Here is a 24,785-nt window from a genome sequence, read left to right on the forward strand (position 1 = left end):
GAATTTGGGCTGGGGGGGGCGGCTCCTGATGCCAGGATCGTCAGAAGCTCACCCCATTTCCTGCCCTGAAAAAGGACATTGGATGTTCCCCTGGACGTTCTTGGTTCCGTTGGGTCCAGCTGGTGTTCTGGGCAGCCTGGCTCACCTTCGGCTCACTCCTCACGTGGGTGCCGTGCAGGACGTCCTCCTTCGGAAAGGCCAGGGGGCGATGTCGGGGTGCCTGAAAGGAAGGCAGAGGTGTCTCGTCACAGCTTGAGGTCTCTGCAAGCCCTGCCTCGTGTGACTGATGCTTGGTATGTCCCGCCCAATGCTGCCCCGCTGCAGGATTGCCCAGGCAGTGGCAGCATTGCCTCCGGACTGACAGCCGAGATTGAATGACGGGACGCAGCACCCCTGACAGGTGCTTGTGCAACCTGGTCTTAAAAGTCTCCCGCGATGGGGACTCCACAGCCTCCCTCAGTAATGCGTTCCAGAGCGTCTCTGTTCTGAATCTCCCTTACTGCAGCTTAAGCTCATTACTTCTTGTCCTACCTTCAGTAGACTTGGAGAACAGCTGATCAGCGTCCTCTTTATAGCAGCCCTTAGCATACTTGAAGACTGTTATCTGCTCCGTCCCCTCCCCCCCATTTAGTCGTCTTTTCTCAGGGCTAAACATGCCCTTCCCTGGTAGATCAGGTTTTCTAAACTCTCCTCTGGACACTCTAGAATTTGCCCACAACTTTCCTAAAATGTGGGGCTCAGAATTGAGCCAGCTGAGACCTCACCAGTGCCAACCAGAGCGGGGCACATACCTCCCGTGCCCTACATACGATGCTCCTGTTCATACACCCCAGGATATTAGCTTTTTTCGCCGCTGTGTCACGTGACTGATCATGCTCAATCTGTGATCCACTATCCCACCCAGGCCCTGGTTAGCAGGACTGCCGCCTCGCCACTGGTTCCCCATTTTGTAGATGTGCATTTGGTTTTTCCTTTCCATGTGTAGGGCTTTCCACTTGTCTTGTTGCGTTCAGACCAGTTCTCCAATTTGTCAGGGTTGCTTTGAATTTTTGCTCCTGCCCTCCGAAGTGCTTGCCACCCCTCCCAGCTTGGTGTCACCTGCAGATTTTGTAAGCAGACTCTCCGCTGCATTATCCAAGTCGGTAATGAAAATATCAGACAGTGCCAGCTTCCTCGGGCAGGCTCCATTAGCCACCAATGTGGGATCCCTTCTGCCATGGGGTTCTCAGTCTCCCCCCAGGCCCTTGAGCGGCTGGCTGTGGGAAAAGAGCCCAGAGGGCCCCATGCTAGTCACTAGCTCCTTGGCCCCAGGGGAGCGCTCCGTGGCTCTGGGGGAGCGGTGTTCCCTGAGCTCACCGTGCTGGCACTGATGCTGGGCAGTGCTCTGCAGAGACCTTAGTCCTGCCACCGTGGGACAGGCGCTGCTGCAGGGAGCCCTGGGCGCCCCCTCTGCTAGTGCCCAGCAGGGTTAGCCCTGCTGACCCTGCCTTGCCCCACACTCCATGCTAGCCCCAGGGCATCCCTGTAGGTCGGCCAGTCCCGTAATGCTGCCTTCCCAGGACATTAGCTAAGGAGGACGTTAGCTAAGTGCTGCTGTCCCTGCCCAGCCATGGGGCCCCCCTCGGGCGATGGCCTCCAGCCTCAGGGTTCCCAGTGCCATGGTGGCTGCATTCATGTCCCAGCCCATCTGGGGTCCAGGACGGGATGGTTGGAGCCGCATTCTGCCAGGTCTCTTCCCCCAGGGTGGCACGGCTGCACTCGGCGCCCAGCCAGGGCTTGTTCCCAGCTCTCCCCTGTGGCGCCAGCGATGTCTCTGGTGCTCTTTCTCTCCTCTTGTTTCCCTCATGGCACTGGACAGGAGTGGCCGGGGCTCCCTTCCGCCCCCATTGGTGTCTCTGCAGCCCCTCTGGCCCTGCCAGGGATTGTGGGAGCTGTGACTCAATCCCGGCGCTCCCCTAGGCTCTGGCCTGCCTGCAGGCTGCCTGGGGGGGGTGCTGTTCCCTCTGCCCGCCGCCCACGGCTGCCCAGCGCAGCCCCGGGGAAGTGACTTGGGGCGTGCGATGGGCTCTCCTGCAGCCCTGGCCTCTCCCTGTCCCAGGGCTCCCCTGCACCCACCCTGCCCGTGGGGTGACTGTGCACCCAGCCCTGCCCTGGCCAGCGTGTCTGCCCCTCCCCCAAAGGGATGCTCAGCCCTGCAGGAACGGTCCCTGCCGGGATGTCCCCACGATAGCACCGCCGGCTGGTTTGACAGGAGTGGCTGGGGAGCAGGTTCCCTGGGGCCCAAGGAACCACAGAGCCCCCATACCGAGGGAACCCGATGGTACGGCTGGTGACGGTGCACGGAGCTCCGTGTCTCCTGAACTCATCCGCTGCGGTTGCTGGGCAGCCTCCAGGGGGCGTTGGCGAGGGGCCAGAGCCGTGGGCTCTATGCCAGCAGCAGGCCAGTCAACGGGAAGGACGCGGCCCGGAAAGCCCTGATGGTGGTGGATTCAGCCTGCCGAGCCGGGCCGGGTGCTGGTTCACGGACACCGGCGAGCTGGGCTGGGCATCCCCAGGGGATTGCTCGTTGAGTAATGTAATTAATATAATGAATGCCAGTGAACGTGCGTTGATGGGAAATCGATCCTGTCAGACTGAGGTGCTATCTTTTCTGGATGAGATGATAAGTTTGCTTGATAAAGGCAGCAGTGTTGATGTGACGTGCTTAGATTGCCCTGTGGCGTTTGACTTGACACCGCGTGGCATTTTGATTAGAGAACTAGAAAGATGTGGAATAACATGACACACATTGACTGGATTAAAAGCCGGCCGGCTGATAGGTCTCAAAATGTAGCTGTAAACGGGTAATCGTCGTTGGTTGAGCGTGTTTCTAGCGGGAAACACAGGGATTGGTCCTTGGCCCTACGCTATTTATCATCTTCAGCAATAACCGGTACGAAAACACAAAATCAGCACTGAGGAAGTTGGCAGATGACACAAAAACCGGGGGAGTGGTAAATAATTCAGAGCGAACTGAATTGCTTGGTAAATTGAGTGCGTGCAAGCAATACACATTTGAATATGGCTAAGTGTAAAGGAATACCTCGGGGATCAAAGAACGTGGGACATATTTATGCAATGGGGCACTCTATCCTGGGAAGCAGTGACTCTGAAAAAGATTTGGGGCCCCTGGTGGATAATCAGCTGAACTCGAGGTCCCAGTAATGCTGGGACCGAAAGGACTAATGTGATTCTTGGATGCAGAGATGGAAATCTTGGGTAGGAGCAGAGAGGTTATTTTACCTCTGTATTTGGCGCTGATGCAGCCACTGCTGGAATACGGCATGCAGTGCTGGCACCCGCAATTCAAGAAGGACATTGATAGATTTGAGAGGGTTCAGAGTGGAGCCAGGAGAACGATTAAAGGATTAGAAAACTTTCCTTGTAGTGATAGGTTGAAGGAGCTCAGTCTGTTTAGCTTAACCAAGAGGAGGCACGGGTCACTTGATTACAGTCTATAAGTACCTACGTGGCGAACAAATATTGAATAATAGGCTCTTCAGCCTAGCAGAGAGAGATCTAACCCGATCCAATGGCTGGAAGTTGAAGCTAGACAAATTCAGACTCAATATAAGGTGTACATTTTTAAAGGGGAGAGTAATTAACCATTGGAACGATTTACCAAGAGACATGGTTGATTCTCCATCAATTTTCAATCAAGATTTGATGTTCTTCTAAGAGATCTGCCCTAAGAACTATAATGGGGCCGTTCCCTGGCCTGCACTGTACAACAGATCAGACAAGATGATCACAACGGCCCCTTCTGGCCTTAGGCTGTATGGGGAAAAAACCAGAAAACCCTATGAATCTTCTTCCGGGGCTGGTCTTTCCTCTCGGAGGCTCCTGGCTTCTCTGGGAGGTGTGTGCAGGGCTCCTGGCCTTGCAGGTTGGGGCACATGGGAAGCGGGGTTGGGGCATGAGAACCCTGGGGTCAGGGGCTGGGACGTGGGGCACAGGGACGTTCAGTGCATCCCAGCGAGGTGGGGCCCCGCCCCGGCACAACACAGGTAACAAACTTTTGTGCTGGCAGGTTCTGAGACACAGATTTGTTTAACGACGCTTCTCCGATGGTCTAGAGTGCATCTCATATCCTCTGGGTCTCTGCCTCCAGCCCCAGCCCTGGCCCAGCGTGTGGCAAGCTCTGGTGGCAGCGGGTGGCAGAGCCTTGTGCAGATTGGAGGGGCTCAGTCCTTCAGTGACATGGGCAGGGCTTGGGGATGGGGCTCACTGTGTTCTCCCCTCTCCTTCCTGCCAGAGATCCGCCAGAAGGGCTCCCTCGAGGCCCCTGCCCAGCCGCTGCCCCTGTACGACACGCCCTATGAGCCAGTGCCCAACGGGCTGCCCCCGGACAGCGAGCGCCCATCCTCCGCCCGGCCCCGGGAGTCGCGGCTGCCCCAGGACGATGAGCGCCCCCCCGAGGAGTACGACCAGCCCTGGGAGTGGAAGAAGGAGCGCATCTCCAAGGCCTTTGCAGGTGAGGGTGGCAAGGGTCAGGCGCTGGCGAGGGGCTCGGCTGCCCTGGGCGGGGCAAGGGCAGCCAGGCTGGAAGCCTTGAAAGAACTCACCCTGCCAGGAGCCCCTGAGTCTCATGCTTCAGGAACGCCACTCCCAGGGGCTCCCCATGCCCCCGTCACACAGCGCCTGCTGCTGCCTGGCACGGTGTCCCGGCTCCCTCCAGCGGTGAGTGCAGGGGCCCTGCTAGGGCGCCGGGGCCGGTGGCATTCACATGGGAACCCAGGACTCAGGCCCTGGTAAGGAAACGTCCCTGTCGCTGTGATGAAGTTGCCCGTCAGCCCAGGGCCTCCCTGAGAACCGACTCCTGCCTGCTCTGCCTGGCTGATCGGGGACCCTGGGCTATCCCCCGATCCATTTATCTCCCTGCTGGGGATTGATCGTGTTTGTGCTGGTTAATGGGGAAATCCATGCAGTACCCGGCCCCCGCAGCAGCGCTCGCTAATTGCCCGGCTCTTATCTTCGCTGTGGTTTAATTGCAGTAGCTCAGCTGTGCCAGGGCGGGAGTGACGGGGCCCCGCGCTGCCTGGGCATGCGCCCCTCTCTGAGCCGCGGCATGGGGCAGGCGCTTGGCGTGAGCCGAGCGTGGAGCTCAATGCCAACCGCACTGATTCCTGCACTCGGCTTCGCCGGAGACTCCCCAGCGTCCCGGGGTTTGCCTGAGACCCCTTCTCTCTGGTTTGCTCCGGCTCCTGCTCCCAGCGCTGCTGTGTCCACGTGGCCCATCTCCCTGGCGCACGCCCACTCTTCGTCCAGGCAGTGGAGCAACCCCCTCCCCTTGGCACTGGGCCTGCACCCATCCCACTCCCCACAGCATGGGCAGAACAGGTGCCTCGCTGCATGTCCTGTCCCTGGAGCTCCTGGCTTCTGCTGTGGGGGGTGATCTGCTCTGCCGGTGCCCATCAGTCCCAGCCCACAGCCCCCTGCTGTCCCAGCCAGAAGGGCTGCCTCAAGGCCCCTGCCCAGCCGCTGCCCCTGTTCGACACACCTATGAGCCCAGACAGCGAGCGCCCGTCCTGTGCTAGTGCTTTATGAATCAATCCTGGTGGCACGTGGCCAGCAGCGAACCAGCTCACAGGCAGCACCTGGGTGGCCATTGTTAGGATCCAGAGTTAACATGATGTCCAGGCAGGGATCTCACTCCTCCCAGGGCCCACCAGGCAGGTGCGTTGTTCTAGTGATTGCTAAGAGGGACTGCATGGGGCAGGGGCTGAGTCCCACAAATAGGGGGAAGGGGAGGGATATAACCTGTCCTGCCAAATCCAACCCCCCTGCGTGGCTTTGCAAGTGCCACTCCCTGTGGGCAGCCAGCCCCACCGGCCGCGGGGAGGGTTGCAGGTAGGAAGAGCCTGGGAAGCGGGGAGGCCAGCTGGGAAATGGAGGGCAGGAGGGCGAGAGGAACTGCTGAGTGTGGCAGGGCAGGAACGTGGATGGGCCCCAGCCAGGTGGGAGGAGGGATGGGCTTGTGGGAGGCAGTGCAGCGCTCTGGGAGAGGACGAGGCGGTGCTGGGGCGCCCCTGCCAGGCGCTGCGCTGAGCGAGGATGAAAACCGGGTGGGGTGGGGAGACTGGGAGGGGGCGGGGGGGGCAGAGCAGGGGCACCAGGGCCCTCCACAATCGGATTTAGGGTCTGGGTGTGTGTCCCATGCTCTCTGGCAAGCGCCCCGGTGGATTGGGGGTGCTCAGCTGGGGGTGCTCAGTCCGGGTGACTGAGACGCTGACTCATCCCTGGCCCGGGCAGCCCCCTCCTCCAGCCAGTGTGCCAGCGCCCGGCTCTGTAGGGGCAACTGCAGCTGACAGGCTGTGGGTACATCAGGGCTGTTGGTTGTTTGCACAGGCCCCGGGCCCCCCGGCGCAGCTGTGGCTGGCAGAGCAGGAAGATCCAGGCGCCACCCGTGCCCGCCCTGTCCTGGGCGCCGTTCTGCACCCTGGTGTCTAGGGCAGGAGCTGCTTCGCAGCCTGGGAGTGTTAGCCTGTGGAGAGGAGCTGGAAGCCAAATGTGCGGCTGGGCACATGGGGACTCAATGCGCCATGTTGCTGTCCGTCCGTCCGTCCCGTCGTCCCCCCCCGGCCCCTCTGTTCTCCCCAAACCCCTGCCTGCCCGTCTCCTCCGGATCGTGGGTGCCGTGACAGCTCTAAGCCAGCTCACGCTCGCGCTCTCTCTCTCTCTCGCCTCCATCCAGTTGAGATCAAAGTGATCAAAGACCTGCCGTGGCCGCCCCCCGTGGGACAGCTCAACAGCGGCGCAAGCCCCCCGGACGGAGAGGCCCAGCCCCCTACGCAGCCCGGCCAGCCCCAGCCCAGCCACGAAGACGCCAACGGTGGGTCGCACTCAATCGTGCCCAGGGCTGCGCGCCCCCGCAGCTGGGGGTGGCTGGGAAGGGCCAGCCAGTGTAGGGCATGAGCCCCACTCCACATGGGCTGATACGTGGGATTCTCCCTCCCCCCCCACATTCTCCAAGGCAGCAGCTGCCTGGTCTAGGGGCTGCCGGGGCATCCTTAATGGTGCCGGCAAGACACGGGCATGGAGGCTGAGTTACTGCTCATCAGCTGCCAGGCTCGGCCGCGTGGTGAACACACACTGCGGGGGGCGGGGAGGAGCAGTGCCCGACGGGGCGCACGCCGCAGCACGGAGAGTGGGCCCACACTGCCTGGCCGGGACCACTCCCCCCACGAGGCCGGATGCACGGTGCCCATAATGCTGGCAGCACAGCGTGGGTCTGGACCCTGCACCAAACCTGAGCAGCATGAGGGTGACCATGGGACCCAGAAATGAGACCACGTGGGGGGGGAGGCGCAGCGCCTGGGGGTTGGAGGCGGGCAGGATCATTGTGATGGGTGGTTGTGAACGTGCTGGGGAGCGCCCCAGGCGCCGTGGCCCACGTTTGGGGAGCACAGGCCTGGTTCTTCTGCCAACTGGGTAACTTTGATGCCCCCAGCCCAACCAGGGGCGGCCCCGTTGTGCATGGCGCTGCTGAGCCTGTGCCAGGAAGGTGGATGGGATCACAGGAAGGGCTGGTACCGAAAGGTGTCGGAGCCGTCCTCCCCCGGCGGGCACCGCCCTAACACCCAGCTGCTATGGGAGGATCAAGTCTGGGGCTGAGCCTCGCAGTCCCGCTGCCTGGGCCTCTGCAAGCTGGGCAGCGTCTGACACAGGCTGCAGTGCCCCAAACGGCCCGGTACGTCCTCAGTCCTCTGGGCCCCGGCCAGCTCTCAGCAGGGCCCCAGTGCTCTGGTCTGAGCCAGGCAGCCCACACTGCTCCAACCAAGGCTGTTTCCTTGGTCCCCTGAGACACTGGCGCCTGTCCGATCCCCCAGAATGCCCTGCTCTGGTAGCGGCGCTGGGCACTGTGGGAAAGGTACCCAGCGGGCATGGCAATGGAGGTGGATTAGGGTAGCCCCAGGGTGGCTGCAGGCCCCTGCCATGAGGGAACCTGGCTAGTGCAGAGTAAATCCTGGCTCTGCTCAGAATGGTCGTGCTGGACCATGTGGACAGGGGCCATGTTTCCCAGCTGGGGCAAGTGCAGAAAGGCAGGCAGTGGGGGTGGGTTCCTGCAGAGGGGCGTGGGGAATCTGCTGAGGCGGCCTGCCTTGCTGTGCTGGAGAGTGGCAGGGATGGTGCGGGCTGCCCAAACCCCGCTTGGCGTGGTGGTGGAGGGGTCTGGTCCCATTAATCCCATCCTGTTCCCCATGGCTCTGCACTGCTGCCGGGACTAGTGTGTCAGGCCAGTACAAAGGGGAATCTTGTCCTGGCTGGGCGATCAATAGGTCGCTCGTGCAGCAAGGCTGGGTAACAATAATGAACTCTTAGCGGGAGAGGGAAGCACGAGTATTAATGCTGGAGTCATCCAGTGAGGAAATAATATTCACTGGCAGGCCAGTCTCTGGGGCATCTCTCAGCTCATGCCTGCCTCTCCGAGATGCCCAGTGGGGCAGTTAGAAATGGAGGCACAAAGTTGGCTCTGGGCTGCCGTGGGTGCAGACCAGCCGCTGTGCCCAACGCAAGGGGCAATGTGGTGGCAGGGAGAATTTATCATTCTGATTTGTGTTGCCCTAGTGCCAGTGAGGTCCAGTTATGGGTCGGGATCCTGGTGTGTGTTATGTGCTGCATGGACACAGAGCAAAAATTGTAACCCAGCCTCATGCTTCAGGTCTGCTGCCTGGGCTCAACAAGGAATATTTTCCTCCCACGTGTGCAATGGGCTCCAGGTACTCTGGATTTTATTTCACTGTCCTCGGACGCACCCAAGATTGGCCACAGCTGCAGACGGGACACAGGATGGGATGGACCAGCGCTCAGAGAATCCTCTTTCTTAGATGCCTGGGTCCTGCTCATATGCTCAGGTCCAAAGGGATCAGATTTGCAGTTAGGAAGGAATTTTCCCCCAATCTCCCAACTCAGATTGGCAAGGAGCTTGGAAGGCTTTTGCCCTCCTCTGCTGCCTTGGGCGTAGTTCACCTGCTAGGATCATCTGGGCATATCCCACCTAACCGATTCTCTGCCATTGCAGGGGCCTCAGGCTCTCCTGTTCCCTGTCTGGGGCTCAAACAGTTTAGTCTGAAATGCTTTGCTGTAACTACGGTTATTGGGCTCTGTACAGGGGTAACTTGGCCTGTGTTATACAATAGGTCAGATTAGATGATCTAATGGCTCCTGCTCGCCTGAGATGCTATGAAAGTAAAAAAAGATGGTCCTTACCCTGAACTGTTACAGACTAAGACAGGAGACCACAGATTCGTAGCATTTAAGGCCAGCATTAGATCATCTCGACTGACCTGCTGTGTAACACCAGCTATTAAATTACAGCCGTCTCCCTCTGTATTGAATCCAGTAACTTGTGTTGGCTAAAACGTCTCCCAGAAAGGCTTCAGTCTGGATCTGGAGACATCAAGAGAGCAAGGATCCAGCATGTCCTTTGCTAGTTTGTTCCAGTTGTTAATCACTGTCTTTGTTAACAATTTGTGCCTGATTTCTAATTTGAATTGGTCTGGTTCCAGCGTCCAGCCATTGGTTCTTGTTCTGCCTTTTTTTGCTAGATTATAGAGCCCTTTAGTATCCAGTCTTTTCTCCCCAAGAAGGTACTTATACACTGTAATCAAGTCACCTCTCAATCTTCTTTTCGATCAGGTGATTGGGATCTTTAAATCTCTCATGGAAAAGCATTTCCTCCACCCTTGAATCACTTTCGTGGCTCTTTTCTGTACCTTTTGAGTTTTTCAAAATCCTTTTTTCAAATGTGGGCATCTGAACTGGATGCAGTGTTCTCTCCGTCTGACTAACACTGCATGCAAGGGTAAAATCATTGCTCTACTTCGGCTTACTACTCCCCTGGTTATATATCCCAAGATCCCTTTTTGCCACAGTGTCACACTGGGAGCTCACGTTCAGTTGTCCACTGTGATCACTAAATCCTTTCCAAAGTCCCTGCTCTCCAGGATACAGTCCCCTATTCCGTAGGTATGGCCTGCACTCCTGGTTCTTTGATCTATAACTTTGCATTTGGTTGTATTAACCAGCCCATAGTTCCCAGGGTCATCCTGCTTACTATGTTTGAACACTGGCACAACATTAGCCTTCTTCTAGTCTTCTCAAATTTCCCCGGTATTCCAAAATGTATTAAAAATTAACATCAGCTGGCCCGAGATGTCAGCCAGCTCTTTTGAAACTCTTGGGATCAAGTGCTCCAGACCTGCTAATTTAGTCCTGTTTATCCCTAGTAGATATTATCTAACCTCCTCCTTGGTTACTGATGGACTAGAAAGTATTTGGTCATTCTACTTCTTTCCAAATAGAGAACAGCAATATTTGTTGAACGTTCTGCCTCTTTGTAAAGAACATTCTCCATTTAGCAATGGGCTTGTACCAGTGCGAACATTTCATTGTTCCTAGTGTAGTTTAAAAACTTACTGTCCTTAGCCCTGCCAGCCATGGGTTTTTCCCGAATGCCCTTAGCTTCAATTACCAATTTTCTGCCCTTCCGAAATTCTAATTGATATGGATTGCTATCCATTTCCCCACTTATATCTGACTTTGGATACAAACAGACCAAAGAGGGAGCACAAGGGAACAGTGAGACTATAATGGTCCGCATGATGGACAGTGGGCTCAGCACACCATGTCCTAGCTGTTGCCTAGTTTTCTGTAGGTAAAGGAGAGTTTTCAGGGGGGATTTGAAGGTGGGTAATGAGGGAGCTTTGTGGATATGTATGGCAAGCAACTCTGACATACCAGGATACATTCAGACCAGTGGGGAGCTGTGTCACCCCTGCCCTGCAACCTTGGGTGCCTCACAATGTCTTGCTGAAGTAGGACCTACCTGGGCTACTCACAAACAGCCACCCGCATGCACGCTGCACCCTGAATGTCTGTGTGTACCTGCAGTCTGCCAGCCATACCCTGGCTTTCACCAGCCGTGGTTATACTGCAAGGTGACCCTGGCAAACACCCTCTCCCAGATTTTTTCCCCAGAAAATGATGTCCTGTATTGCCCAGCCCTTTGCTGGATAGCACAAATATATTAAGTCTGTTATTCCTTTAAGGGAATAATATACCATCGTATTAGTTTAAATAGAGTTACCCAGACACTTCAACTTAAACACGCTGGATTAGATAAACAGTAAAACAAGTTTATTAGCTACAAAGAGGTAGATTTTAAGCGAGTACAAGTCATGAGGCATAAAAATCAGAAAGAGTTACAAGAAAAAGAAAGATAAAATGTTTACTAGTGCCTGACTTAACACACTGTATTAGATTCAAGCAAAATGTCTTACCACATGCTTCCAGCCAGGTTACTGACCAAGCTCTTCAGGTCAGGACCCCCCACCCTCCTCAGAGTTCAACGGCTGTTTCCTTTTATCTTCTCAGGTCTGGTCTACACTTGAGAGTTTTCTCAACAAAAGTCAGCTTTTGTTGACAAAACAGTGGAGGTGTACGGAGAAAAATGTTCCTCCCACCGATGTAACTCCCCTGCTATGCCAACATAATAAAACCACGTAAGCGAGAGCTGTAGGGCTTCTGTCGGCTTAGTTAAGGTGACACAGTGTCAATGTAAACCCTGTGTCCCTTACATAGGCTGTGGGGCTGTGGTTCCTGTCAATTTCACCACTGGAGTGGTGAAATTGACAGGAAAGCCCCCTGAGAGCTGAGCAGCTGGTCTCTGCTCCTGCAGGGTGAGAAGCCCGGGTGGCCCGTTCTCTGCGCCCTGCTGGGAGTGGGCGTGAAGTCCAGGCGACTGGTTCTCTGTGCCCAGCCAGGGTGTAGTGAATGCAATGGGCGGGGGGTGTTTTGGGGTGTTTGCCTCGTCTTTTTATAGTTTGTACCTCTCTTGAAAAACATTTCCAGCTGGGAACTAGGAGACAAAGGGTCTGTGTGAAAGGATGTGCCCTGCTGTTTCTTTTTCATTTGTTTGAGCGTCCTTTGTTTTCCCTTCCTGCTTGATGACTCTGTTTACTGCTTAAATGCAAATTAAGGCAAACATGCACTCCTTTGTTCAAGACAGGCCTGTTTGATCAGTTTGGTGCTACGTGAGTTTTGAATCTTCTAACTTCACAGTGTTGCCACACATATTTTATCAGGATGATACTGACCAGCAAATGAGGAGTTTTAAAATGGTACCTCACAAGGCATACTGTGCACAGAGATGATTACAGCAGCGTGCGGAGTGTGAAGATGGGTGCATTCTGTCACAAGCTCCGAAGCATGAGGGGCAGCTGGGGAGACAGCGCCAACAGGCTTATTTGAAGATTTAACAAGTGGGCAATGGAGGCTGGCAACATGGGCCAGTTGGGCGCGGGAGCTGACATCTCGATAGTGAACAAGAGCTATGGGTAGGCAGGGGTAGGGCGGGAAGGGCCTTGAAAGTGAAGACAAGCGGCTTATTTTTGATGCGCTAGAGAAGGGGGAGCAGTGGAAGGATGCGAAGACAGGGGTGACATGGTCAAAGCAATGGGCTGGGAAAGGATCTTTGCAGTGGCATTCTGAATGGACATGGGAGGGGTAAAGTTGCATGCGCAAGGCTAGAGAAAAATGAGCAGGTCATGGAGTGTGTGTGACAGGCTCCCCCCGGCATATCAAAACCCAGGGAGGAGCAGGCAGCAGGGACTCCTGGGAGTCTCTGGAGCTGAGATCCCAGCTCCAGGCAGCCAGCTGATAGGGCAGGAGTAACCCTAGTGCACGACCCCAATCCCATAGTGCAGCAGCACCTCCCCCATGTACTTGGGCACCTCAACTCTCCCTGCCGTTGCAATGCAGAGGGGAGTGCTGAGTGTCTCCCATCCCTTGGACGCACCCACCCCATTGTACATGGCTCTGCCCTGCCCTGCCCTCCCTCCACCCTACTCATCCTATGGCTTGCAGCACACAGCAGGAGCAATGGGAGCTCCCCAGGTGTCATGGGGCACAAGCTTCCGGGTGGGCACAGGACACAAACCCCATGAGTTTTTGTAGGGTCTCCAGAGGGACTTAGATTGATTTAGATGGACTATATGGAGCAAAGATGTTAACATGACCCAGTCACTATCCAGTGTTACACAGCATCAAACAAGGTTCAGGGTTTGGGAATAAAGAGACCTCAGCCGACTTCGTGCCATGGCAAACACACCATTAAAAATCCTATTTAACCTTTTATTAGAGATAGAGAAGGAAAAACAGCTACAGCCTTTGAAATGCAAAGGATTAAATAACTCCCACTGTTATTTGCAATGTTGGTGTGGCGATGTCGGTCCCAGGATATTAGCGGGGCAAGGCAGGTGAGGTAATGTCTTTTATTGGACCAACTTCGGAAGAAGAGCTCTGTGTAGCTCAAAAGCTGGTCTCTTTCACCAACGGGTGATCCAGTAAAAGATATTGCCTCATGCCCCTTGTCTCTCTAAGTATTAAATAAAGCTTTTATTTTAACATCCCTTGTTCCCTTTGCCTTTAGCTGGAGAGAGTTTTGAGCAAGAAACCCCCGTGTCTGACAGTCTCTTAGATAGTATCAGAGATGGTAATATCTATCCTTTAGGGGAACAGAGAAAAAGTTAGCTGAGATGGGCTGAAGCTGCTGCTGTTGTGGTTAAAGTCTGATCCTGCTTCCTAGAAGACAAAATGAGAAATACCCATGCAAGGGGAGAGAAAAGAACAGGAAAGAGAGAAACTGCAGCTTCTGTCCGTGGTGTTGATTTTCACTTGCAGCTTCACAGCTGGAAAAACACAGGCCCAGCACGCAGACTTATCACCACTGCGAGACCCGGCAAACTTGTACAGGGCATCGCATTTAGCTGTCTCTGCCAGGTCACTGGCTCACAACCGTGCAGCAAAATATAGTCTTGTCCGGCTAAACCAGACTCTTATTAGACAGAAGGAAAAAGGAGAGAGGGCTCAGAAAGAAGAGGAAAGGTGGAGAAGGAAAAGGACACATGGAGGGGGAGACAGTCTCACATCCCCAGTGGTGATTAGGAATCAGTCAGAGCTGGTAGATGCGGTGATGTCATCTGGGTCCTTCTCTCTGGCCCGGTCTGGTCAGGACATCCCTCAGGATCAGGAGTCCCAGGAGAGGGTGGGAGTGGCAGACATGATGGCAGAACAGCCCATCTCCTCATTTTGTCCCCCAGTTAGTTTCCAGCCTAGTTTCCGACACACCGATACATGGTTCGCCGATTTCCGGTTCCACACTTCTTTTGTTCATTAGGCCTGATTTGAACGCAGTCCTTGAGTTAAATCAGGAGGCCTTTTCGTTTGGGCTAGTTCTGTCTTTTGCCTCTTTTTTGGACCTGTTCCCATCAGCACGTGTGGTTCCAGGTGACTGTGACCTCTCATGAACGTCCACTCACTTCTCACGGCTGAGCTCACGGCGAGGATCAATGTGTAGGCCCCGTTACCCCAACAGAGCGCTGGTGGCCGCTGACTGGGGGAATTCCCAGCCCCAGAGGCTGTCGTGCCTCAGAACGTAGCATCCCCACGCCCAGTCGAATGCGTGTTTAGCACCACAGGCACCATGCTGGAGCAGGCTGTGCCGTGTCACACAGCACAGCCCCCCACCCCCACACACACCACGCCCAGGGGGACCTCTAGGGGGCAAGCGTGGCTGGAGGGAACTGTGGGGGCTGAGTGCGGCTGGAGGAGGCTTTGGGGGACTGAGCGTGGCTGGGGGGCTGTAGGATTGAACTGTGTTGGGGGAGCTGAGGGCGGTTGGAGGGAACGTGACTCCAGGGGGTGGGGGGCTCAGTGCATCCCAGGCAGGGAGCCAGTGAACATTTCAGGCCGGGGGTGGGCCCCGTGGCTCTGGGAGCTGCAGATCTCTGCAGTGCTGTGCCGGTGCCATGCCCGGCTCTGCGCCGCGGGAGCAGCACCGGCCCTGGCCACGGGTCAGTGGTGCGTGCTGGCTCCGGGAGAGTCGCTGCAGGGGACCCTCAGGAGTGTGAGGGCGAATTAACCCCCGGTGTGCAGTGACAGCGCAGTGCGCTGTGCCGGCGCTGCCACGTGCTACAGCAAACTGTGGCCACTGACTGCTGGGGGGTCCCCCCACCCCACCGGTTACTGTGTCCTGGCTGCACATCACTAGGTAATGCCTCTGAATTTGCCTGAGTGTCCCATATAGACAAGCCCCCTGGCAGGAGTCCCCATGGGGCTGCGTGGAGCTCAGCCCACCTAGGGCCAGGCTGGCGTCTCTGAGGGGCTGAGTAGCGCTCAGCTGGCTGTGGAGCCAGATGGTCATCGCCATGGGGATGTGGCAGTCAGTTGGCCATAGGGCCAGGCTGGTATCTCTGAGGGGTTGCGTGGCACTCAGCTGGCTGTGGGGTGGGGCAGGTGTCGCCGTGGTGCTCAGTTGGCCATGGGGTTGGGCGGGCGTCGCCGTGGGGCTGTGTATTGAGGGGCAGGGCAGTGTGCCGCTGGTGCATGGCCTCTGGGGCTGTGGGCAGCACCGGGCAGGGAGATTCCCGGGCTGGGACGCTGGGCCATGGAGCCTGCGCTGAGTTGCACACTGCCCGGGTTACCCGGTTGCCCCTCGCAGTGGGCAGAAAACCCCCCTGCAGAGCACTGGAGAGTTTTAATGGTTGCATTGGGACTATTTCTTGTATCCCTCCACCGGGCACCTCACTGGGGCCTAGTGGGATACTGGGAAATATGTTCTCTGTGCCCTGATCCGGTGGTCCCCTTTGCCTCTGTCCGCGCCACCTTCCCACCCCAGCCATGGTTGGGAGCTGCCATGGCTGCAGTTGGGGCTGGGGGCACAGTGGGGCTGGGTGGTGCTCCCTCCCTGCTCCCGCCTCCCCCCCATGGGTGCAGGCCCCGGTCCCGCCTCGTCCCCCTTCCTAATCCATGCCTCTCACCCATCTGCCACCCCCTCTCCAAGGCCCCATCTCCTGTGCCAGCCACACTCCCCCTTCTAAGCCCTGACCTGAGCTCACGGCCCAGCCGAGGCAGTGCCAGCACCGATCTGCCTGCCCGGCGCCCTGCGTTCCCCTGCAGCCCATGCTGAGCCAGCCCCTCTCTGCTGGAGCCATGCTGCGTGGAGGGGATGCTCCGGAGAGGCCCTCAGACAGGACCCTCTCAGCAGTGATTTTCCTGGGCACGCTGCACTGGGCCCTGCTGCCCACGTGGAGACGCGGGTGCCGCTCAGGCTCGGGTGCTCAGACAGCAGCGTGAAGCCGGAGCAAGGGGGCGGCTGGCCGGCACCCCCAGCATCTCCCCTGTGGCTGCGGGGAGGCTGAGCCAGGAGTGGTAGGCTGGCTCCGTGCCGCAGCGTGGCGATGTCGGGGGGCTGCGGAAGGCGTGCCAGCTGCCCCTTGACACTGTGTCTGTTTCTCCCAGGCCAGTGTGAGGGGCCAGGGCACGGCCGCTCATCGCCCGGCAGGGAGGAGAAGGCCCGAGCAGAACACAGACACGTGAGTGGGAACCCCAAGACAGAGCCCAGCCTGGCCCTTGGGGAGAGGATCAACCCCACCCTGCCTCTGGAGAGCCAGTGGTGAGTCCTGAACCGGGCAGGGATGCCCCCTGCCCCACCAACCAGCCCTCTGCTCCCACGGGCCTGGCCTCTGGGCAGTGGCCAGGCCATAAATGGGTCACGCTGTCCCCTGGCTCCACAAGCCGTGGGACCATGAGTGAGCACAAGGGAAACCTAACACTGGCCTCCCCTCTGTGCCCTTAACAGCCCCCCCACATCCTGCTGCCCTGCCAGCTCCCCCGCGCCCCCCACGCCCATGTCCCGCCACCCTGTCCCGCTTCACTGCCCTGAATCGCGCTGTCCCATCCTGCCCGGCTTTCCCTCCAATGTCCTGCCACCCTGCCCCACTTCCCCGCCCCGCATCCCGCCACCCTGCCAGCTCTCCCCTTCTCCCTCCCTCCCCCGGCATCCCACCACCCTGTCCCGCTTCTCTGCCCTCAGTTTTGCCACCCTGTCCTACCCAGCTTCCCCTCCAGTGTCTTGCTGCCCTGCCCCGCTTCCCCGCCCCACTGCCCTGCCTGGCTCCCCACATCCTGACACCCTGCCTGGCTTCCCCCTCCTCCTGCGTCCTGCTGCCCCCCACACCCTCTGTCTCTCCATAGCCCATTCATGTCCTTTCATGCCCAACCACATTCCATGCACTTCTCTGTTCCTGGGACCCCCAGCACTTCCCTTCACCCCTCTTCTCTGCTGCCCCCCGACAGAGAGCCGGGCTGCCAGCCACCCGTCCATCCTCCCTGGACTCTCCATCGCCTTTCCCCAGGTCTCCTGCCCTGTGCACAGTTCACTGAACAGCTCAGGGGCCTGGGCATCCGCAAGCTTAAGAACCTGCCTGGGCGTGTCTCCCTGACGTTGCTGCTGCCAGGTCCACGCGGAGAGCCACAGCGTTCCTGCTGCTTGCTGTGTCTTTGGCTTGCCTGCCCTCAGTGCCGGCTGGCGCCCCCTGCTCGCCGCTCCCTGGATACACATTGCAGCCTGGTGCTCCGTGCCCTGGCAGTGCCCCTGAGCCGGCCTCTCTCTCCCCTGACAGCTGGTACCATGGGGCGATCAGCCGGACGGATGCTGAGACCCTGCTGCGGCTGTGTAAGGAGGCCAGCTACCTGGTGCGCAACAGCGAGACCAGCAAGAACGACTTCTCTCTCTCCCTCAAGTGAGTGTGCTTGGCCCAGCCAGCGTGCAGGGTTGGGCCGGGCAGCCAGGGAGAGTGGGAGCCAGCCCCAGCCTTTCCCACTGGCAGTGCTGGGGCAGGGGGCTGCAGGAGCCGTGACTGGCCAGGCTGCTGCTGCGTGTGCCAGGCTGCGTCCATCCCCTGGGCTGCGGGTGGGGAGGGGAGGGGAGGCCAGGCTGTCGTTTCCTTTTCCCGGGACGGTGTCCCTGCCTTTCGCTGGCAGGCATCCCCAGGGTGGCTCTGTCTCAGGGCGACTGCCTTCGGGCTGTTCCAGCCGGGTGCGTGGAGGCACGTGACTCAGTGAGCTCCCAGGAGACACACACATTTGGGTGTAATGAGACTGGAGGGAGCAGAGAATGGCACGCTGAATAAAGCAGGAGACGGGACTGAATGGGCAAGCGTTATCGACATGCACTTCCGCCTGCACACACACACTCATTTAGACACAATGTACACGTTCCCCGAGAGATGTGCGCTCACACATGCACAGACACATGGGGGTGCACCCCCAGGCGTAGCATTTTTAACCCTCCCTGGCATCCCCTCAGGCATTTCAGTGATAACGCCCCACCTGTTAGCCATCCGGGGGGGGCCGTGAGCCTTCCACTTTTTCTGGGGCTGCGAGGGCAGCTGCAGCCCTGTGCTGGGCAGAGAGGCAGCCACGCCAGGCGGCTTTTAAAAAAACATCCAGTCTTGATTGAAAAATGATCAGAGATGGAGAATCCACCATGACTCTTGGTAAGTTGTTCCAGTGGTTAATTACTCACATTGTTAATATTTTACACCTTATTTCCACTCAGACAGGGCTGGGGTCTGGGCATCGCCTCCTAAGAGACAGCTCAGGGCGGGGGCTGTGTCAAAGCAGCTCCCCGGATCTGCCCGCACTGCCACTCTCTTAGGGCACTTGCTGGATTGCTCTACCAACAAGGAAACAACCCAGAAGAATTGGAATTGCTCATTTCTGAGCATAAATTCAATTTAGTTGGTATCACTGAGAGCTGGTGGGATGATTCTTCACACGACTGGAATGTGAAAATCAGTGGTTATAGCCTATTCAGGATGGATCGAGTGGGCAAAAGGGGAGGAGAGTGGCACAGTGCGCCAGAAATGGCACTGCCTGTTTCCGCGTCTCTGATAACTTGGAAGAAAATGATCTTGAATTCTTATGGATCAATGTCCTACCTGATAAAGCACAAGAAGGGGTATTAGTTGGTGTCTGCTACAGACCCCCAAATCACACTAGGGAACACATCTATCTACAATGAGTAGGAAAAACACTCGGTGATCGTGGGGGACTTGCGTTTGAGTGATGTATACTGGAGTTCTCCTGGTTCCAGTACTAAAACATCCTTGGAATTTCTACACATTATAGATGACAAGTTTCCTAACTCAGAAAGCGTTGCAGCCAGTACAAGGGAGTTCTGTATCAAACCTCGTCTTGACCATTAAAGAGAAATTGATCACAGAACTAAAACTTAATGATAGCGTAGGTGTAAGTGATCATGACTTGATCATATTTATAATGTGCAAGCAGAATAAAGTCCAGACCAGTAATATATATATACTTGGTGCTTTAATAGGGTGAGTTTCACAGAGCTGAAAACCATTCTGAGCCAAATCAGCTGGGAGGAAGAATTTAATCAGAAAAATATGATTGATAATTGGACATAATTTAAAAACACCTGACTAGATGCTCAGAAAGCCACAGTCGAGGAAGAAGGCTGAACTGGTTAAGAAATGAACCTGGTTTAGAGGGAAAATGAAGGCAGCTGTAAAAAAAAAAAAAAATTGTATACATAAACAAATGGAATAAAAGAGTAGTTGCTAGTAATGAATATAAATCAGAAGTTAGAAAATTAATACGGGAAGCCAAGAGACACAAGGAGAAATCTATGGCCAGAAGTTTTAAGGACAATTCGAAGGGTTGTTTTAAACAAAAAGAAAACAGGAACAAAAAGAATCCTGACAATAGTATTGGTCCATTACTAGATGGAAATGGTAGTATTATCAGTAATAATGCAGGAAAGGCTGAGGTGTTCAATAAATATTTCTGTTCTGTATTTGGGGAAAAGACATGATATAGTCTCATCATATGGTGGTGAGAACACTCTTTCCATTCCACTAGCATCTCTAAACAACAGCTGCTAAAGTTAGACATTTTTAAATTAGCAGGTCCAGATACCTTGAATCCAAGAGTTTGAAAAGAGCTGACCGAGGAGCTTGCTGGACCTTTAATGTTGCTTTTCAATAAGTCTTGCAGCACTGGGGAAGTTCCAGAAGACTGAAAGCTAATGTTGCACCAATTGTTAAAAAGGATAAACAGGGTGACTCAAGTAATTACAGGCCTGTCAGTCTGACATTGGTCCTGGGCAAGATGATACGGCTGATACAGGACTTGATTAATAATGAACTAAAGGAGGGTAATGTAATTAATGCAAATCAATATGGGTTTATGGAAAATAGATCTTGTCAAATTAACTTGATATCTTTTTTTGGATGAGATTACAAGTTTGGCTGATAAAGATATTAACGTTGATGTAATATATTTAGACATCTGTGAGGCATTTGACTTGTTGCTGCACAAGATTTTGATTAAAAAACTAGAACGATATGAAATTAAAATAGCACACATTACATGGATTAAAAACTGTCTAACTGATAGGTCTCAAAATGTAGCTGTAAATGGGGAATTGTCATCGAGAGGGTGTGTTTCCAATGGGGTCCTACAGGGATCAGTTCTTGGCTCTACGCTGTTTAAAGTTTTTTATCAATGACCTGGAAGGAAACACAAAATCATCACTGATAAAATTTGCAGATGACACACAACTTGGGGGAGTGGTAAATAATGAAGAGGCCAGGGCACTGATTCAGAGCGAGCTAGATTGCTTGTTAAACTGGACCCCAGCAAACAATACGTGTTTTAATACAGCTAAATGTACAACAAAGCATACAGGTCGTATTTACGGGATGGAGGACTCTATCCTGGGAAGCAGTGACTCTGAAAAAGATTTGGGGATTGTGGTGGATAATCAGCTGAACATGAGGTCCCAATGTGACTCTGTGGCCAAAAGAGCCAGTGGGATCCTGGGATATGTAAACCAGGGAATCTTGACTAAGAGGAGAGATGTTATTTTACCTCTATCTTTGGCACTGCTGTGACAGCTGCTGGCATACTGTGCAGTTCTGATGTCCACAATTCAAGAAGGCTGGTAATAAATTGGAGAGGGCTCAGAGAATGATTAAAGGATTAGAAAACCTGCCTTATAATGATAGACGCAAGGATCTCAATCTATTTAGCTTAACAAAGGGAAGGTCAAGAGATTGCAGTCTCTAAGTCCCTACACGGGGAACAAAGATGGCTTTTCAGTCTAGCCGAGAAAGGTATAACACGAGCCAATGGATGGAAGTTGAAGCTAGACAAATTCAGACTGGAAATAAGGTGTAACTTTTTAATGGTGACAGTAATTAACCATTGCAATAAAGGTCATGGTGGATTCTCCATCTCTGGCAATTTTTCAATCAAGATTGGATGTTTTTCTCCAAGATCTGCCCTAGGGATTATTTCGGGGCAGTTCTCTGGCCCGTGTTCTACAGTGAGTCAGATCGCAATGGTCCCTGTTGGTCTTAGAATCTCTGGCTGTGAGAGCCCTGCAGGGCAGATGGGGCCAGCGTGGCGCTGGAAGCATGCCAGAGCTGGGAGGCATTGTGTGTGCAGCGTCCGTCTCCCCGCGTTGGACCCCACGTATTGTGCCCCTGCCGTACGCTGCAGGGCCAGAGCTGCTGGCTCCTGCGAGATTGCCTGCTTCTCATACTGCCTCCGGGCCCGGAGTCAGAGGAGGCTCCCGGGGACACGTGGCTCGAGGGTGAGCGAATGGCACCGAGCACAGGTGGCCAAGACGGACCCGCTGTTCGTGGCCTCCTGACGCTGAAGCCACTCAAATGGGGCAGGGGCTCTGGCTCTGGTGCTTGAGTGGGACAGTGCTGCTCCCTGGGCATTGGGGAGCTCCTCCAGGCCATGCGTGTTCCTGTGAGCAGGGAGTGAATGGGGGTGGGGGTGGGGCTGGTTAGTGGGAGGAAGGATGCAGCCCAGCCTACCCTGCCCCTGCCCCAGCCATTCTGCTCTGGCTGTTGCACAGGGGAAGGAGTCCCCTGCCCCCTCCCCCATAGGGATTAGACTACAGGTTGCTCTCTCCCCGCTCAGCAGCCTGGAGCAATGGAGCTGGCCCCAGTGTGGCCCGCTCGCCAGGAGGACTCTGGTGTCTGTTTCTAATCTGCTCGCATTAGTGAGCCCCCGTGACTGACAGCAGCCGCGTGCTGCAGGCTGCAGCAGGGCCGTGTTGCGCCAGCTGGCAGCGAGCAGCGCTGTGTTTGCTGACACGCGTCCCAGAGCTGTTCAAAGCAGGGCGGAAGGATGGCTCCAGCCATCCCACTGCCCTGTGCGTGCGGCGAGCAGCTCCTGTAAAGAGCCCAGCAAAGCCGAGCTCAGGGCTTTTCTCGCTGGTGGGGTTGGAAACCTGCCTGATAACAGGCCACCGATCCCTTGGGCTTCCCTGGAGCGTTGCTGCTCCTTCAGCTCTGCCTGGCGATGGGCCTGTCTGGACAGGGTGGGGCTGTGGGTTGCGGGGGCTGGGAAGTGACCAAGAGTGGGACATTACCCCTGAGTGGGTCAGATCTGCTCCAAGAATGGCTTTGGGGCAGGGCTTGGACAAGATGGTCCCAGCGGTGCCTTCTGGCCTTGGAATCGCTGAAGCTAAGGAGCCGCGTGGGGCACCCAGCTGCCCTCTTGCTGGGCAGACCCAGCTAGCTCCTCCCAGGAGGCCTCGTTAGGGGTCTCTGCAGCGAAGGGGTGATCACACCCCGGTCGACGCAGGCACATCTGAGGCCTCCATCCTTGCAGGTCCGATTGCCGCTTCCACTAGCTTGGTGCTCTGAGCACCCGGAGCAGTCCCCAGTGTTTGCCCCGAATGTTACCGTTCAACATCTGGCTGGGGCTCACTGCCTGCACAGCGAAATTCCTCTCCTGCCTGCCTGCAGTGCCTGCAGCTATCTAGAGACCCTGGTGCTCAGAACTGGGCAGGATCGAGGCCATGGACTCCTCGGTGTCTCTGGCTTCCTTCTCTCCAGGCTGCACCACTCCGCTCCTCTGTCCTGACTCTTGCCTTGCATCCCAGGCCATTCTGTGCTGGGATTTCTTTCGCCTCTCTGGCTCTGGAGTCAATGCCAGGCTGGCTTAGTCCTTGCTGAGCCTGTCCTGGCGAGGGGCAGTGGGGGGAGTGAGGGTCTGCCGGCAGCAGGAGGGATGGGAAATGGATTTTGTGGCGGGATAGTGAACCGATCAAATGCCATGGGCTCTATCACTGCCCCGTGGAGCGCTCCTCCCCATGCCCCCACACAGGGGCTCACAAGACACATGCTTTGCTCAGCAGGCAATACCTGAGCCCTACGCTTTGCTCCCTTTGTCCATGTCTGGCGGACACTGTGTGGCCTGGGTGAGATGGCTGCCCGCAGTGCTAATCCGTTGCCTGCCTTTCTCTGATCTCCTCTGTCAGGAATCAAGCAGGGGAGAGCAATTTGCATGAGCCGTTTGAAATGCCCCGCGTGGTTTGTGGTTGTCAGGAACCCGTGTTCACACACATGCATGGATCTCGTGCTGGAAGCACGCCGTGTTTGCCAGCAGGGATCCAGGCATGGGTGGAAGGGCGTTGGGGTAATATCTTTGCTGAGCCAGGCATTCTGGGATGGATGCTGGGCTCCCAGGGCCCGTGTCTGGCCTGTGCCATGCGGAAGGCCAGACGGGTTGGTCACAACGGTCCCTTCTGGCCTTAACATCTAGGAATCGGTGAATCGGCTCCAGCTGCCGTGGGGGTTAGTAAGACTGTCGCCCATTTATACCAGGCTGGATCTGGGCTCCTAAAGGGGGAGTCGTTTCATACGTGGGTTTTTTGTCCCCCCACTGGGGGTCCTCAGCCTCCTAGGGATGAGGAAGGTCAGCTACAGAGGGAGCGTGGGAGACTGAGCGCCTGCCCTGTGACACCGTGTGACCTGGCGCAAGTCACTCAGCCGCTCCCGGGTCAGTTTCCCGGTCAGGGGTGGATCCTGGCCGCCAGGGGCTGTGCGGTGGGAGCTGTTAGGAATGGCAAGGTTCCTGGAGAAAGGGAAGGAATTGCTGCCGGCGGCTCTTACCGGGAACACCAACGACTGCTGCGGTTAAGGCTCCGTCGCCGGTGAAGTTCCCAAACTCTCCTTTCAGGCTGCTGTAGTCCCGGCTCGGCTCCGAGCAGCCTTGGTTGGAAGCTGAAGCTGTTCTGAGTTCCAGGAGAGGGGCAAAATGCCCCTTTCCCATTGCAAACAGAGCATCCCCCTGCACAGGCCTTGCCCGGAGCTGGCAGGGGGGGGCTGGGTGTGAGCGTGGGCAGGGGGAGAGCTAACTCACACTGAGAAGCTGAGCCCTAGCCCCTTCCTCCGCACTGCTGGGAAGGGGGGGGCTGTGAGTGTGTTTACACGGTGCGTGCGTGGCTAGCTGCTATCTAGTGTGACCTGGCCTGCGGGCAGGCCGGGCCAGAGGGTCCGTGCTTGTGGAGCGGTGCAGTGGGGAGGGGTCTGGCAGGGCTGTGTGCAACAGGCACGCACGGAGCACTGCCCTGCATTTGCAGGAAAGGGGCCCCGGCCTGCCGCTGTGGCCAGGCGCATGGGGTTGGCTTTCCCGGTGGCGCCCCATGGTCTAAGAGCCTGGCTTGGGAGAGTGGCTCTGCTCTGCCACCCTGCGTGGGGGACTCCCCAGCGGGCAGGTCCTGCTTCCCCGCCTCCCTCTTCGCCAGCCCCGACCCGGGGCAGGAGCACAAAGCACTCGGGCAGGCCCCAGCCGGCCCAGCTTAGAGCAGTCCTCAGGTTGCCAGGGGCTGGGCAGAGAGCAGCCTGCGGGGAGGCCATCAGTGCCTGCAGGACTGGCGCAGCGCCTGGAATGGAGCTAGCTTCACGCCAGCCCCCTCCTGCTCCCTTTGTCAGCAGCAAGCAGGCCCTCCCCCCCCTCCCTGGGAGCCCAGCTGGCAGCCCAGCCCCCACCCGCGGCCTGGCTCAGTTCTGAGCTCACAAATGGAGTTGAAACCCCTTCCACTAATGCAGCCATCAATCCATCACCGGCCC

General features: G+C 56.4%; 1 protein-coding gene across 4 annotated transcripts in view; it reads left to right on the plus strand.

The window, feature by feature from the left end:
• SHF (Src homology 2 domain containing F) overlaps positions 1-24,785 on the plus strand; it is a 56,966-nt gene that overhangs the window by 29,187 nt on the left and 2,994 nt on the right. The window contains exons 3-7 of one of the 4 annotated variants that reach the window (XM_067534739.1): positions 4,295-4,513; positions 6,734-6,871; positions 16,342-16,495; positions 17,505-17,624; positions 23,893-24,012. In XM_067534739.1, coding sequence (XP_067390840.1) covers positions 4,295-4,513; positions 6,734-6,871; positions 16,342-16,495; positions 17,505-17,624; positions 23,893-23,902 — 641 coding nt within the window. In that variant the 3' untranslated portion in view covers positions 23,903-24,012. Of the gene's footprint in view, positions 1-4,294; positions 4,514-6,733; positions 6,872-16,341; positions 16,496-17,178; positions 17,439-17,504; positions 17,625-22,539; positions 22,658-23,892; positions 24,013-24,785 lie in introns of those variants that run through there. The other 3 variants (XM_067534738.1, XM_067534736.1, XM_067534740.1) reach the window with 3 other exon arrangements.

The sequence above is a fragment of the Emydura macquarii genome, unplaced genomic scaffold (assembly GCF_026122565.2).
Source record: "Emydura macquarii macquarii isolate MOO-44397 ecotype Brisbane River unplaced genomic scaffold, CSIRO-AGI_Emac_v2 contig_3451, whole genome shotgun sequence".
Taxonomy (NCBI): Eukaryota; Metazoa; Chordata; order Testudines; family Chelidae; genus Emydura; species Emydura macquarii.